Source organism: Pseudonaja textilis, chromosome 1, assembly GCF_049901715.1.
Source record: "Pseudonaja textilis isolate UNSWEBS1 chromosome 1, rPseTex1.2, whole genome shotgun sequence".
Taxonomy (NCBI): domain Eukaryota; kingdom Metazoa; phylum Chordata; class Lepidosauria; order Squamata; family Elapidae; genus Pseudonaja; species Pseudonaja textilis.
The window spans coordinates 298872917-298890453 of record NC_141990.1 but is presented as its reverse complement, the minus strand read 5'-3'; the positions used below and the strand labels follow the sequence as shown (position 1 = coordinate 298890453).

At 38.1% G+C, this 17537-nt stretch overlaps 1 protein-coding gene across 1 annotated transcript in view; it reads right to left on the bottom strand.

The window, feature by feature from the left end:
• Positions 1-3664: 3664 nt before the first annotated feature.
• The window catches only part of TECPR2 (tectonin beta-propeller repeat containing 2), a 47116-nt gene continuing 33243 nt past the window's right edge, over positions 3665-17537 (bottom strand). The window contains exons 18-20 of the mRNA XM_026698531.2: positions 7595-7736; positions 6673-6822; positions 3665-5795 (exon numbers count right to left, since the gene is read on the bottom strand). Of these exons, the coding sequence (XP_026554316.1) occupies positions 5638-5795; positions 6673-6822; positions 7595-7736 (450 nt within the window). The 3' untranslated portion in view covers positions 3665-5637. The remainder of the gene's footprint in view (positions 5796-6672; positions 6823-7594; positions 7737-17537) is intronic.

The window sequence follows — 17537 nt, the reverse complement described above, 5'->3', positions numbered from 1 at the left end:
AATCAAACATATGAGAATAAGAAACATGAGAAAAGAACTAAGGGTTTTGATATATCAAAGGCTGAGCAAGAATTCAATAGTGTGATGCAGCTGCTAAAAAAGTTGTAAGCTGTATCATTTTATTTATGTGTGTGTGTGTGTGTGTGTGTGTGTGTGTGTGTGTGTGTGTGTGTGTGTGTGTAAAGAGAAGTAATCATTCTATACATTCTTCATTGGTCAGGCCACACATAGAACGTTACATCTAGTTTGGTTACCAGTTTAGGAGAAACAGACAAACTGCACCATTATGGAGGAAAGCAACCAAGATGATAAAGAACCTGTAAGGAAGTATGAAAAACAGTTGGAGGCACTGAATGTATTTAGCCTGGAGATGGGAGGACTGAGGGGGATATATGATATCAGTTTTCATAATTCTTCTCCGCTGTGTTGATCACAGTTTGGATATTGTTGGTAGCAAGGTGGCTTTTCAGTACCAACATTACTCATATGGCTTTCACACAAGTCTATTCCTGACTACGCTAAGTTGTCTCCATTTCACAAATGAAAAACTGGTTGTTGCCTCTTTTAAACAAGAGATTGAGATACCATTCCCAATTTTTCACAATTCACCTGAAGAATTGCAACACTGTTTCTAACAACCTATGCTTTATGACAAAACTCACAATTATAGATCAAGCAAATAAGATGTTTGTGTGCTGTCCACAACCTATATTTGATCAACTTAGTTCACACAACACAGTACCATATATTAGCCAATCTCATTGTAGCCTAGCATATTATGTGAATCCAGCTTGTGCAGTTATATTTATAGCTTCCTTTATAAATCAGGGCCAAAAAACTAGATTAAGTACATCACAAATAAGTGAAATATTTTATGTAAACATAACACACCCCAAAAAATCATTCAGAAAAACCCCTAAGAATCCATGATCTTTATAGATTCCATGTCAAATCATTATCAAGTTGATTAATCCTTGCAGTTGTTTTCCTGCCAACATTCAACATTGAATCCTCTGGAGTAGATCTTCAGGCAGCAAAATGGCATCCCTAAAGACAAATCTTAACTTTCCTTGGAATTTACTGTTGCTTTTTAAATTGAAAGTTAAGATACAGGAGGGGAGAATAATGAGCAATTGGGGAATTTAGGGGAAGCGTCCCAGTAATAAAATTCTTCATGATTCCTCTGGATCTAGGCTTTTTTTGTTGAGAAATACCTGGTAGGACAAAAATTGAGCAGAATTTCAATAGAGTCAATTTTAAAAAAAAAAAAACCTCTCTGATTACATGCAATAACTTTTGTTGATCCTCATCCTGAACCTTAATACATTGCAAGGCTGAATCATAGTATTGAAAATAGGCTGTGGAGTTTGTTGGAGAAAATTTAGCTTTCAAGTTTTTCTTTATCAGTCAGAAGTTAGGCCAGCATTTAACAGGTATTTAATTTTGCCATTTGTGCTTTCATAACCAGGTTCACCATTAAGCAAGCTATTTAGGGTGCATCAATAAGAGATTTTTCTGGCAGGGATTCAAGATGCAAGGGTGGCATTCTTGTTAGTGGTATCACAGCCTTGTTTTGAATTCTGCAGATTTTTGCTGGGTAGGAGGCAATAGCACAACAGCTGTGAGAAATCCTGAGTATGTAATCGGTGGCCTTTTGTTCAGCAGTCAAAAAAGTCTTTCCTTGCCTCCCACTTTGGCACCAAAGCTTTAGAAACAGTTGCCCAGATACCTACAAAATCTTGTGCAATTTTGCTATATGACAGAAATGCTTTTCTCCTTGGTGGCTGATTCCCTTTTTGTCTCAATAAAGCTCCAAAGGACCAATCTGAGCTCGCATTTGAAAAGAAGAATACTAATTGTCAGGAAGCAATCAAAAAGTATAAGAGATGACGTATAAGAGAAGTCTTGCTTCCATTTTCTGTCAGAGGACTCTTATTATAATGGAAGAAAGGCACTTCAACACAGTATTCAAGTGGGATCTCATCAGGAACGTTGTTTGTAGAAAGCACTGGTGAAATTGCCAGATCGAAGCGAAAGAAATTTAAAACCCTACACTTCATAGCATAGCTGTAATGCCTTGCATCAGTGAGGTGTTTGTCCATCTTTTTTCTATTCTACTTTAATCATGGTAAATGCAATACTAGCAATTAGGACTGTTAATCTGATCACAGAAATCTCACAGAACAGTCTGATGCATGTTTATTTGGGAGCAAACCCAAGTGCACATAGTAAGGCTGCCTGTTAAATAAGAATACATAGGTTGATGAAAACAACCATTTTTTTCTTATTTCCATATGCATCGAGTGAAAAACAGATTCTGTTCTATCTAGCTTGATTTGCAGTAAAACAAATGGAACATTTTCCACTCCTGTTTCAGTTCATGGAAAGATCTTGCCATTTAAACTGTTAGTCCATTGCACACTTTTTCTAAGGATTTCTAAGGGTCTGATATTAAAATATCAGTGGTTATATCTTTCAGCATTAATAAAACTTGGTGAAGAGATTTTTTTTTCTATAGTAGAAGCAATTTCAAAAGATATGCACCAGCAAATTCTCACACTGAAAAAGAATCTTATTTGGAGTTCACTTAAAAGGGCAATTATTCTTGATGTGGTATTGTAATTGAATTGGCAATATAATGGAAGGCCAAATTGCTTTGCAAAGTAATATAGGTAGAATCTTACATAAGTTGAATTGAGGAAATATGTGAGGTCATCTATTGTCCCTATTGTATAAATCAGCCAATGTTACCAATGGATATTTCTCAAGAGATGTTTTGCTTTTTTACAATTGTTCTACAAATAGAATACTATTTAAATAGTATAGCATTAGCTTTGTTTTAGATTGTAAAGAGAATCATAATATTGAAGTTTTGCCCATGTTTAAAAAAAAACATTTTACGTTAAAGAGCACATACTTTTTTCTGGGCTATGAGTTTCTTACATTGATGGAGATTATTGTGTTGAAATATGGAAGTTGAAAAATCTAAAATTGCATTTAACCTTTTATGTACAACAGCATCAGATTCTGCTCCCATCTACCATATTTTGTGTAATATTTCAAACCAGCTGTGTGCAATTTTATATTGCTTATAACTATAAAAATTGTGTCCTTTGTATGGGATTCTGGCTGGTCTTATGTTTGATCCAAGTTAACAATCCAACATTTTAGAATTTAGATTCATCTTCAGTGATGTGGTTTTGAATATTTTAGAACTGTATGTAACTGTGAAATGTTACAAGCTACAATGTTGTCATATCCCTCTATGTCTTGTGAACAAAAGGATCAATATTACGGTAAACAGCGTACCATGTCATGTATTTATTATACATTTTACTGTCTTTTTTGGAAGCTTTAATTTTAGTAACCAATGGCATCTCCTTCAGGAGCAATTTCAACTAAGTCTTATCCTGATCATTCCAGCAAACAATTTGATCATTTCTCTTTAGTGAACACTATCAGCTCATATTTTGGGGCTGTCTTGCCTGAACTTCCTTCAAATCATGCCATAACATCTCAGTCATTCCAAAATGTGAATTTTTTTCAGCCACAGTCGTGTTGCATGACCCACATGGGATAATTTTACTCAAAGTCATGATAGATTGGGGCAGCCTATATATTTCATAAATAAATATACCAGAATTAAATATCAAAACAAAAACACTTTTAAGAAAAAAAACTAGTTTATTGCACTTATCTGAAAGCTTATGGGAAAAACCACAAGTCTATGGAAGTGAAACTATAATGGTAAACATTTCAGACTGTTAGAAGATACAAAAGAACTCATTGGGCTTAGAAGAGCTGTCAACACCAATTCATATTTATGAATCAAGTCAATCACACTATTTTGCACTGTATAAACATCTAGCAAACTAAGTAATTAATGAAAGAGGGGCGCATTTTTAAAAGTGTTATTGTGTTTATATACATGCAAACATTCATACATATTTTTGGGTGCACACAAATGCAAGTGTGTCATTTTTTCATTATTAGAGTATGAATATTTGTCCAGAAATGCACCATGGGGCCACTCCATTTGCTCAAAATTTCTGGACTTCAGAGAAGTGATGACATTGGAATCCCAGTTGTCAAAGGACTTCTAAAGTAATACACCAATTGAACTAGGAATAGATGGACAGCTAGTTAATTACAAAAATCCTCAGAGGCTGACTCAAATAGATGAGATCTCAGAATAAAACAAATGTAGCCACTTGGTCACTCCAAAATAAAAGAATCAACCAAGAACATAGCATTGATCATACAAGTGCTGCTGCTAATAAGCATCTCTATGGTGCCAAAATTAGTTCTTATGTGGATATTCCACCGATACAGGGTTGTATCAGGCAGTTTTAGAAAGAAAGAAAAAAATCTCATTATCTCCACCCAGGTTCATCCAGTATCACTTCAGTTAGCTCATTTGCAGATTCAATAATAGTTGCTTCAAATATTCAGGTCTCACATAAATATACTTATATATTAAAAAGTACTATAAATGAAAACTATTGGGATTACGTTTTGTTTTACAGTGTTCTTAAGAAATTCAATAATTATGACACATAAGCTGCAGTGATCAGTTAAATTATACATTTAAGCATCTCTGCTGTAAACATTTTAAATATAAGACATTGCAAGGTTTAGCTAATGTAGCTAAAATTTCCTATTATAAAGGCAAATCCTGATGCATACCACAACCTTTCTTTTGGGATAAGCTTCTTTAGTACTATAGTTAGATTTGATTATAAATTATGATACAAAAGGAAATACAGAACCTACCCTGAACACAGGCTTAATTCTGTCAGGCTAAATGCGGTACTGAATCTTACCCACAGAGCCACCCTCATTTTATTGAAATGGCTTATAATGTTGTGTTTAGCTCTCATAGTTATCTGTGGAACAAAAGCTTGAATTGTTTGGAAAAACATGTAAGGCAAGCTCCCCCAACCGGAAGCCCTCCAAGATAACTTACAACCAAAATGTCCACAAGTCTCCATCAACACGTTACACATGGCTGGGAATTTGGACAGTTATAATCTCATTTCACAAGAGACTCAAAGTTAGGGAAGAATAAGGGGAATGCTTATTAATGCTTTTAGCCCAGTTAATCAGAGCAAAAAAATTCAACAGAGCTCTGAAAGTTATAATGAAACTTTAATTTGAGCACTAAACTATGCAGCTCTTTCCACTGAAAAAAAAAATACAGTATTTTATTCCTTTCTATTAAAGGCATACCCATTTTTTCCTAAGAGATTAATGTCCAAGATTAAAAACTAAATAGTATTTTTCAGCAGCTGAGAAATAGATAATATAACAGAAATTCTTCCTATATAGTACAGACATTAGCTTGCATGCTACACCAAATTCATTTTGCTGTTAATGAGGTTAAACTGATACATTATAGTCAAAGTACAACTTCTAGAATAAAGATAAGTTCACAATTTCTTTAAGCTGCATTGCCTGCCTCACCTGAGATATACTGAACAAGACATTTCACTAAACAATTTGAGGACTACTGTATAAATTAGTCTCCTATATCTCAAAAAGGTAATGTTATAAAATGTTTGTGGCTTCAAAAGCTTGGCATTTCCCAAGTGACAGGATTCCCAAGGATGTGTTCTTACTTATTTACTGTTATTCACTTTATATCACTTCCCACTCATCCTCAAAATCATCAGAGTGAAACGATATAGAAGCATCATTGTGTTTCTGCATGTTATGAGAATGCTGGAATGTCTTTGTGAGCCGGTGAATGAGATTTCCTGAAGGACCAATTGCCCATAATTCATCTAGATGTGTAACTGGGAAACAGAAACAGCAAATTAGTTTTAGTATACAACATAGAAGAACAAGTGACTCAAGAAATCTAATTTATCTCCAACCAGAAAAATTTAAGGCTGAATTATATTTAAGAATATGGCCATTGAAATCAATGGGATTTGTGGTCAGCATTAACTTTTCTCATTGATTTAATGTCTTTGTACTAACAAAAATAACAACGGAGTGCTATTTGGATACCACTGAAACTGACAAAATCCCCACCAATCAATTACAAAAGGCAGCTGCTGTATTTGGAACAGTTTACATTCTGCGATGCTACCTTTAATACCAGAAAGCAACATTTGCCTATCCTAGGTCCTTGGTAAGGACTGGAAAGGTAGATTAAAATACCAAATTCAGTCTAAAAATCAGGCTGTGTGTGCAACCAATCAATAACAAATGAAACTTGTAAACTAAGATTGGAGAAAGAAACTTAGTCTCATTTTCTTTCCAACTTTGTCTAAATTAAAAAATAAACAGAAAACAGAAAAAGTGCAATGATTCAGTTGAAAGTAGTTGTTAGAATAGAATTTGCTTGATATCACTTTGTGTACTGATATCTGTTTGCATGATTTGTTTTGGTAGTGAATGGCTCATGTGTCCTACAGTAAGAAGTTAAGCCAATGGCAAATAAAAATCCAAATAAAAATCAAAACAATTAAATGTGATCTCTTTAAGGCTGTCTGGGGGATTTAAAATCTAGCTGTAGAGAGGAGTTGTGTGAAATTAAGATAAAATTGATTAGAATAGCTAGTATATTTCACCTTTTTGATCCTGAATAAACAAAATTCCTGCTATTATCCCCCCAAATAACATGCTAATGTGGGGAGGAAGGGAGAGAGATAGAGATAGACTCACCTGCCAAACAAGAAACATTTCCTGGAATCTTCTTCCAATAATCACCTGCAGGGTTTTTATCTGTGATTCCATATCGCCGTGCTATATCTCCATTTGGACAACGTGCCCATACAGTCTTCATGCTTATTACCAACTCACTTGCCTGAAGCCCTAAAAGCCAGGACATTTGAGGTACAAACTTTGAGATGGATACTATGCATAATGTATTCAGAAGAAACAAATCATTAGAATAAAGGAAAACAAAGCATTACAAAAAGGGTAGCTTCATACATTTTTTATCTTCACTGCTAAGAACTGTGTGTACGCTCCATGAAATATTTGAGTCCATTTATTTCTTTTTAATCTATTGGGCCTCACAACATCTTGTGAGGAGTGCCACAATTTAGGATGTTGGAAGAGAAAGGAGGTTTTGTTACATAATCAGACAAAATGTGTTATAAAGATTTAATTAAATTAATTAAGATAGGTCCAAGCATTGGCAATACAGACAGTCTTCCACTTACAACAGTTCATTTAGTGACTATTCAAAGTTACAATGGCATTGAAAAACGTGACATGACTGTTTTTCACAATTACCACCTTTGCAGCATCTGCATGATCATGTGATCAAAATTCAGATATTTGGAAACTGGTTCATATTTATGACTGTTGCTGTGTCCCAAGGTCATGTGATCACCTTTTGCAACCTTCTGAAAAACAAAGTCAATGGGGAAGCCAGATTCACTTAACAACCAGGTTATTAACTTATCAGCTGCAAAGATTCGTTTAACAACTGTGGCCAGAAAGGTCGTAAAATAGGGTAAAACTCACTTAACAAATATCTCATTTAACAACAGAAATTTTGGGTTCAATTGTGGTTGTAAGTTGAGAACTACTTGTACTCAAGTTACAACCAAAACCTATATTCGTTAAGTAATCTTACCTGGAACCTGGTCCCAATCTGTGCCTACTGGCATCTCCTCTGTAATTCCAGTGCGCACATGAATGTTCCATTTGTTGTCAATGGCCCACAGACTCTGATCATTAGGACTGGAGTACACTCTGATCAAGTGAACTCCGGCTGCCTACAAAAGTAAAACATATTGTTTGATGTTACAGATCCTATTTTGTGAATTGGCAAAGTAACTGAAGGAAGGAAAATAAATAAATGGATAAACCACTGATCAAATTAGTCAATTCTGGAAAAAGAAAATCTCAACGTCACCTAAATAAGTAGTTATATGTCTATATATTCAATGCAATTTCAGTAAGTTCAATTTTACTCCTCCACCAATAAGCATGCACAAATGGTAAAAAAGGAGAAAATTATTAGAAATTTCAACTAGTACAAAATAAAACTATGTTTAGGGAAATCAATGGTTCAGAACATGGATCACAAATTTTGTGCAAGTTATATTACTTATGGTGCTTTTCTAACCCAATCCAAAGGTTTTTTATATGTACATATATTTATGGGAATAACAGCCATAAAATACAACCCAAAATCTAGCAGTTAAATATAGTTTATAGTTAGTGAAATAAATACATGAATACATAGGACAGTGTGTAAGTGAATAGTATTTGTAGAAACTAAGAATATATCCATAAAACATTAATATAAAATTAGCCCAGTCCTTTAACATATTATTAAATCTAGTCATATAGACCACCTATTACTCCATCTTGCCAACCTGACTTTTTTACCTATCAATTTCAAAAGATATTGCTTGAATTTTAAATAGTGCCTTCACTCTTCAAAATCTTTCCAAATTTAGAATTCCTTTTCTGAGATATGGGTATTTCCCATTCATGTGAAGCTGATTAAATTATTGTGGGTTTTTTTTGCCACAATTTATGGAATCAGTTGATTCTTATTTTTAAGATGCCATTTTGTAACTTTTACAAATTATTTGATGCATACTGTTGTATAAATCAACTTTTTAGATTTATGGAGACCTTCCTGGTATAGTTAGCATTGATGAAACACAATTTTTATTAGCATGTTCCATCTTATCTGAAAACCAACTAACTAGGAAAGTTGGTTCTATGCATTTAATTCATGAAATTATATTTATAATGCCTTCAATCATACAGAGAGTTCCATCAGTGTTCTGACTGCATTAGCCTCCATCACCTTTTTGTTTCTTCATTACTATTTTGCACAGCAAACCTGAAAAGGGCATACAAGTTTTCATGAACTCTATTCAACTGAGACTCCAGAGGTACAGGTTACCCCAACACTATTTTTTGCTTTTTCCCAGGGATGAAAGACAAAGTGACTCTCCCTACCTAGCTTTTATATCCAAGGCATGACTAGAACTCATATTCCCCCAGTTTCTAGCCTGGCATCTTTAATCACTATATCAAACTGGTCTCTAATTATATTCTAGCAGAAATAAAATGTATAGCTTGATCTGATAGTCCAAATTCAAGTCTGGATTTCCAGCATCCTTCATCACTCACCATCATCACTCAGTGTTTTTCATTTGCTTTATGAACCATAAGGCTACCTTAAACCTTATTTATTTATTGTATATGACAATGAAGGAACTAACATTAAAAAGCAGAATGATTTAAGTGTTACCTGCTTTTTTAGCTATTCTTAAATTCAAGCTCTGATTAATTCTACATTATCACTTAAATTATGTTTCCAAATAGTTAATCCCTCCTTTTTAAATGCAAAGGAGCTTTAAAGGGGGAGAAAAGTAGACAGCCTATTTAATCCTTTCTTTTAATCACAAAACAACTTAATCTCTCTTTTATAACTGAGAATATGGATGAAAGCCACATGATCAGAAGTTCAACTATTTAAAAAGCATCCAATTGAAGGCTGCCAAGAATATAGCCTCCTTCTTGCAGTTTACTACTTGTGCCTGTCTATTCCAATTTTATCCTCTTCAGTAGAAAGAAATGACATTATTATTTCATCCTTTAAACACACCTAAAACAGAGGTCAGCAATTTTCTGAATGGAGGTTGCAAAGTATTCCTCTGCATATAGATCACTGGAATGTGGTAATTTTGGACCAGTTTTGAGGACAATATTAAGAGCAGGAATGGGAACTGTAACCCTCTTACATTCCCATACTTAAACAGCTAAAATTAATGCCACCAATGTTCAGTAATAAAATAGTCAGATTTTAGTGGTGCAACGTTGGATTGAGAGAGATCTGCCACTCAGATGCATAAATTCCCACTAAAATTAACCATTCTGCTCCCGAGAAGCTGGGGGAGGGTTACAACTGATGTGCATAAACAGCTCTGAGCTACAAGTTGTTTACCTCTCCTTAATGTGTTCTACATTTAATTATGGTGTTGCTCAAATAAGGCCATATTTGCATTAAAATCTATACATAAATTATTTTATTATGAATAACAATATTGAAGACACTGAAGCCTGACATTAAGAAACTTGTGGGGGGGAGGGGCATGTTTTGGTGTATATGGTGTCAAGCCAGGTAAATCAGGACTTTAAAGATTTATTGCAAGCTTAAGCTCTCTACAAGAATCTGAGCTACTAATGGTCAAAATGTAGGAAATGTAGAAAACGTAGGATTCTTTGTACAGCATAATTCTTGCATTCATCATTCATTTGCTATGTGACAACCAGAGCCATTCTTGATATAAGCACACCAATGATGGAATTGTTTCTTTGTTTAATTATTGCTAGCACCAAGTTAGTTAGCTTTTAGTACAATTAAAGATCTATTGATTGACTTTTGGCAGAACTTATACTACAGTTTTACTTAGCACATCTCAATTTTTTAAATCCTGTTTTATGGCTATATGTTTCAAAATTTTGTATTGTTTTAAATTTTTAGTGATTTAACTTGTCAGTTTTATTACCATGATTTGGGATTATTTTTAAAGAAAAGCAAGCTAAAATTGTTGAACCAATAAAAAATTAATAGCAGAGATTAGTAATATATATAAATATAGCAAGTAGGCAATTAAGTAGAAGATAAAATGAGTGAGAGTAAAACCAGCTGCTAAAGGTATTTGGAGTTTCACTTTACAAAAATACAATTTGCAGCTCCATCATACTTCCAGGATAGTACTGCCCAATTGCTGCTATAATGAGAATATTCCCTCATTGACCTTATCCTGCAATCTCATTTTACATACTTCATTTTCAAAGTAGAACTCGGGTGCCCTAAGGAAAATTTACTCTGAACACGTGTTCCCACTGACACATGCACATCATCTTAAAACCTTTTTATAGATCCAAGCTCTACTCTAGGGATGAAGGTGTTAATCTAACCTTTCTCCTTTATTTAGATTTTTTTTAAAGGTGAGTTATTCCATTTACCCTAACATCATAGGCTGGTACATTTGTCTCTTTTTTAGGCAGATAGTTGTTTAAGAGGGATTGGGAAAACAACTGTTTATATCGATGGTATGCTTCAACAACAGAATTGTTAATACAAACATCATCAGGTCTTAAAAATCTTAGATGTGAAAGATAATGTATGTCCTGTTCACTTAAATACTCCCGTTTACTTGAGCATACTCTGAGATTTGGGTCCAGGCTGTTAAAAGTTTATTCCCAGAGTATAACTCCTATTTCACTTTTCTTTCCCTGCTTAAGATTTTCTTTCCTATGCAAATAAATCACGACCTTCATGTTCGCATACTGAGGCTTATGTGGAAGGGGGAGGGGGGAATCCCACACTGAAAACAGCATCATTTATCCCTTCTCCCTATATAGGGCAACAAGTGTTTTATTAAGTATCATCTTGTTTAACACTGGGACTGCCCTAGCTTTCATCTCAGTGGCTCTAATTGCCAATTCATTTGTTAATTATAATAGTTCTGCAATAATGAGAGATTCTGTTTAAATTTTTAGCCCCAGGACAAATCCCTGCAGTTTTTTGGCAAGCAGAAATCCTTCCTAGGGCTGTGAGTGTGTGGCTAGTTTAAGGTCATCCAGCTGGCTTTGTGCTTAAGGTGAGCCTTATAGTCTCCCAGCTTCTAGGCTAATGCCTTAACTATTGTAATTATTAATTCATTTTTTTATTTTTATATTTTTGCAACAATGAGAGCTTATGTTTAAAACTTTAGCCCTAGGCAATAATCAGATGAAGGCTTCTATTGCTTAAGGCTATCCAATTAACCCCTACATAAAGCAGTAGAGATCATAACATAATATTCTAATGCAGTATTCAATATTGTATCATTTTCTGATTAAGCCAATACTGGCAGATAAAAGGAGCTTAGATTTTCAGTTAAAATAATCTCTGCATTTCTTGAAAAACCTGCCTGTTCAAGAGTGTTCTAATCTTCAGTGTAATATAGTATGATCTAGATCAGTGGTCGCCAACCAGTGGGCTGCGGCCCACTGCTGGTCCATGAGAAAATTTTGGTGGGCTGCAGAGAAATGTCCCCCCAAAGCAATTAATTCAGGTTGTGCGGGAACACAAGGCTGCGCCATCCACATGGCCCGCCTACCCACTGGCCCCCACCCTTCGGCTGAGCGCAAACCTGAAAAAAGCAGCACAGCCCTCGCTGGCCAGGACAAGATAGTGGTGCTGTTGCAGCAAGAGAGGGCTAGCAGCACAGGCGGGCTGAAGCGGTGATGGAGATGGCTGGAAGGTGCAGGAGCGCCGCGCTACTTGCATTTGCATGGCACTCTCGCACCTTCCAGCTCATCTCTCCTGGCTTGGGCTCTTACTCAATGGCCGCGGGTTGTAGGGACGGCCTGGGGCAGGAAAAGTACTGGCTGCTGGTGGTGGGAGGGGCAGAGGGGGCAAGTCTGCACTCACCATCCAGTTCAGAGGTCCAGAATGGGGTGGCGGTGGCAGTTTTCTCATCCCTCTCAGCGCTTTACTGCCCCCCCCACCCCCAATCGCTGCCCGAGGAAAGCACAGGAAAAGTGAGCAGAAACATAGCTCTCGTTGGGGCGAAATAGCTGAGATTGAAGAAGGTACAGACAAGAGAAGACGGAAGCTGCTGCCTTTGAAAAGCACTGCTTTCTGTTGCCTGTGCCTTCCCCGATCTCCGCTCTTTTGCCCCAGCAAGAGATATGTTTCTGTTCGCTTTCTTTTCCTGTGCTTTCTCCAGATAGTGATGGCCGGGGCCGGGTGGGGGGGAGACATCATGGCTGCTCTCCCCCCTCAACAGAGACATCATGGCTGCTCTCCCTCCTCAGCAAGCCAGACCTGGAGAAATGCAAAGAATTGCTGGCGAGCGCGAATGTGTGTTGAAAATGCCAACATGTTTCCAGAGCACTCTCCTCTGTCCCGAAGTAGGATTGAGTGGGGAGAAGAGAGCAGGGGGAAGGGTAGGTGGGAAGGAGAAGCCCTGCTGGCTTTCCTTTGGCATGGAGCGGGATGGGGGGACCAAATGCCCAGACCAAAAGAGTGCTGGGTTAATTGGATAGCCTTAAGCAACCAGCCTGTTTGTGCAGGCGAGTGCTCAAGGTTTTCTGGGCTTGACACCTCCCCCCTTTGGCCTCCACACAGGGGAGGACCCTTCTCTGCTTGGAAGTGGCGGGAGAAACCTGCATCTTAGCCTCGGGGAGTCCTCTTCTTGTGTGGAGTTCGAAGGAGGGGTGTTGCCTGGTTATTGGGAGCCCGTCTTCTTCAGTGCTTCCAGCCCAACCCTCCTTCCATCCCCCAAATCCAGGCAGCCATACCTGGCAAAGGAGGGAGAGGTTTCCTCTGACTTGGGAGAGATATGAAATGACAGGAGACCAATTTTTTGGGGGGGTGGAGGGGGGGCCTCTGCTTTTCTTCCATTTGAGAGGGAGCTGGTTCCTCCCCATCCAGATCTTCCCAGCCTCTTCTTTTGAAGGGACTTCTTTTTGGCTTCTTTTGAATCCCAGCAGTATTAAATCCTCTTTCCCCCCCCAAAGGATGAGAGAGGCTCCTCCTTTCCCTTCGCTGTGCCCCACAGTTATGATTAAGCATTTGCAATTTTGTTCTAAATAAGCATTATATATATATGTGTGTGTGTGTGTGTGTTTTCTGAGGTTCTCGCGGGTATTTGTATGTGGATTTTTGGTTATTCGGGTTTTCTCCCGCGTAAGATTCGAAGTATCTAGGCAACGTTTCGATGAAGTCTCATTCATCATCTTCAGGCTTCTGTCTCCGGCTCTGTGCTTCTCAGAGTAATGTGAGATTGCAGCTGCTTCCTCCTTTTAACTGCCAGTGGGGTGGGACTTGATTGGGTGGGGGCTTGGCTGTGTTCTGATTGGGTGGGGTGTGTTCTCATTGGTAGGGGTTTGGCTGTGTTTTGATTGGTTGGGGGTTAGCCGTGTTCTGATTGGTTGGAGGCGTGTTCTGTTCAGGTGGGGGCTTGGTTGTGCTCAGGTTAGTCTTAGTTGCTGGGGGATTTGAGCTGGTGAGTTGTGATCTTGCTGTTTGGCTTCGAGTTCGTGGTCCTTCTGCATCTTCATAGTGGGTGTCGGTTTGCTTCATGTATGGCTCGGAGGGGTTTGAAGTGGGTAGTGATGCAGCTGCCGTGCAGCTTCTGGTCCATGGTCGTGTCTCATCTTCTGAGTGGGTGGGAGTCTGTTTTCTACATGGAAGTGTGGTGGTGGCATCTTGTGTGGCTCTCATGGGTGTGGGTCTGGTGTCCTTCTTCATGTTAGGTACTCGTCTGTTCATGAGGGCGGGTTTCCAAATGGCAAATGGCACGAGATGACACCTCCCGCCTTCCAGCAATCTCACATTACTCTGAGAAGCACAGAGCCGGAGACAGAAGCCTGAAGATGATGAATGAGACTTCATCGAAACGTTGCCTAGATACACAGAAACCATCATATGCGGAGTTGAAACCAGCCTGACCAAAACCAACCCTGATGATGCTAACAAAAATCAGACTCGAAATCACCAACATCCTCTGCACTAGCAAACCACCCAAAAGCAACTTATCCAAAGAAGAACAAACTGCACTACTTAACCTGAAAGAAGACACCAGCATAATAATCCTACCAGCAGACAAGGGCAACGCGACAGTGGTTATGAACACATCTGACTACCAAACCAAGCTAACCAACCTACTCCAAGACCCCACATACAAACCCCTAAAGACAGACCCCACCACCTACCTAGAAAAAACTACCAGATCCAAAATAAAAGCCTCCCCCATCAGTGAAGAAATCCAGCAAGGAATCATACCCAGAGAAAAATCATCCAGATGCCCCAAGCTTTATGGTCTCCCCAAAATACACAAAGAAGGAACCCCACTCAGACCAATAGTCAGCTCCATAGGCTCACCTCTACAAAACCTGGCCAAATTCCTCGCCAAACAACTACAACCCTATGCAGAATCCATCAACTCACACGTAAACAACTCATTCCAGTTCATCGAGATCATAAAGAAACAAAACTTACAACCTAGCGACCTACTAGTAAGCTTCGATGTCATATCCCTCTTCACCCAAGTGCCAATAAAAGAAGCCTTGACAGCCATCCAAAACAAATACAACCCCCCCAAGCACATCCTAGATCTAACCAACCACTGCCTATCCAATACATACTTCACCTACAATGGACAAAAATACAAACAAATAGAAGGAGCACCCATGGGATCACCCCTCTCACCTGTCCTCGCAAACCTCTACATGGAACACTTTGAAACACAAGCTCTAGAAAAATACGACCACAAACCCAAACTCTGGCTCAGATACGTAGATGACACCTTCATAATCTGGCCACACGGGAAAGAAAAACTGAACAACTTCCTCACATACCTCAACAGCCTACACCCCAAAATACAATTCACCATGGAAACAGAAGCCAACAATCAACTTCCCTTCCTAGATGTCTTGGTATACAAAAGATCCAATGGCTCCCTAGGACACACCATCTACCAGAAGAAAACACATACTAACCGCTATCTACATGCACTCTCACACCACCACCCAGCACAGATCAATTCCGTAGCCAAGACACTCATCTCCAGAACAAAATGCTTAGCCGATGAACAACACCAAAAAACCGAACTACACACTCTCACCAACGTACTTACAGCCAATGGATTCCAAAGAAAGAAGATTACCCACCTAATCCAAAAAGAAACCCCAACCAAAATCCAAGACAGAGAACAAGAAAACGGCAAAGCCCTCCTCCCATATATAAAAGGCACTACAGACAAAATTAGCAAGATCCTCCAAAACACAACATCAAAACAGCATTCTGCACAAACAGAAAAATATCCACCATCCTAAGAAACCCCAAAGACAAAATCGAATTAGAAAACCAAGGAGTATACGAAATCCCCTGCACTGCCTGCCCTACCACATACATTGGACAAACTAACAGAAGAATAAGTGCACGCATTGAAGAACATAAGAACTCAATCAAAAAGAAGAAACGACCTCTTCCTGGTCCAACACCTCAAAGCCACAGGACATGAAATTGATTTTAAAAATACCAGAACTATCGCAAAACCGAACACTTCAACAGCAGAATAATCAGAGAAGCCATAGAGATAGAAAAACGCCCACACAGCATGAACAAACGAGATGACACCTCCCGCCTTCCAGCCATTTGGAAACCCGCCCTCATGAACAGACAAGTACCTAACATGAAGAAGGACACCAGACCCACACCCATGAGAGCCACACAAGATGCCACCACCACACTTCCATATAGAAAACAGACTCCCACCCATTCAGAAAATGAGACACGACCATGGACCAGAAGCTGCACTGCAGCTGCATCACTACCCACTTCAAACCCCTCTGAGCCATACATGAAGCAAACCGACACCCACTATGAAGATGCAGCAGGACCACGAACTAGAAGCCAAACAGCAAGATCACAACTCACCAGCTCAAATCCCCCAGCAACTAAGACTAACCTGAGCACAACCAAGCCCCCACCTGAACAGAACACGCCTCCAACCAATCAGAACACGGCTAACCCCCAACCAATCAGAACACAGCCAAACCCCTACCAATGAGAACACACCCCCACCCAATCAGAACACAGCCAAGCCCCCACCCAATCAAGTCCCACCCCACTGGCAGTTAAAAAGAGGAAGCAGCTGCAATCTCACATTACTCTGAGAAGCACAGAGCCAGAGACAGAAGCCTGAAGATGATGAATGAGACTTCATCGAAACGTTGCCTAGATACTTTGAATCTTACGCGGGAGAAAACCCGAACAACCAAAGATCCACATACAAATACCCATGAGAACCTCAGAAAACAATATATATATATATATATATATATATATATATATATATATATATATATATATATATATATATATATTTTTAATATTAAATTTATATTTAATATAAAACAATAAAAAAATGTATATTAAATATATTATTATTATGAAATTCGTATTAGTGGTCCTCAGGATTTAAAAGTATGAGTTTGGTGGTCCCTGAGGTCCAAAAGGATGGTGCCCCCTGATCTAGATTGCTGAAATAGCTCAAAAGTTGTTCAAATTGCTTTTTGGATTTTAACTTAAATTGAGAAGAGAAATGGTTTTCCTGCCAGCTCTATTTCATGCACTACAGGAAGGCCCCTTCAAATGTTTGGAAATTTTTTTGAAGGAGTAAAGGTATGAAAGGGGAAGGGGAAGAAAATGATAGTTTTTATTTTGATTAAGTCATTTTAAATGTGTTAACCTTAATGATCCGTATATTATTTTAAACATATGAAGTGTGGTTATATGAACAAAGTGCTTTAAGCACAAGATAAATTGATCAATAATGGCATGATATTTTTGCAAATGATACTGATTGGATTTAGAACTCTAAACAGTGTTATATACTATAGTAACCATTAAGAAAATAAAAATTCCTCTGCTATTATAGCCATAGTACTTGCATTTCTAAAAGGAAAGAAAGAAAACAGGCTTAATTTATAAATCCCAAGAAAAAATTCTGTCAAAGTACAGTATATAGTGAATTATATAAATGGTA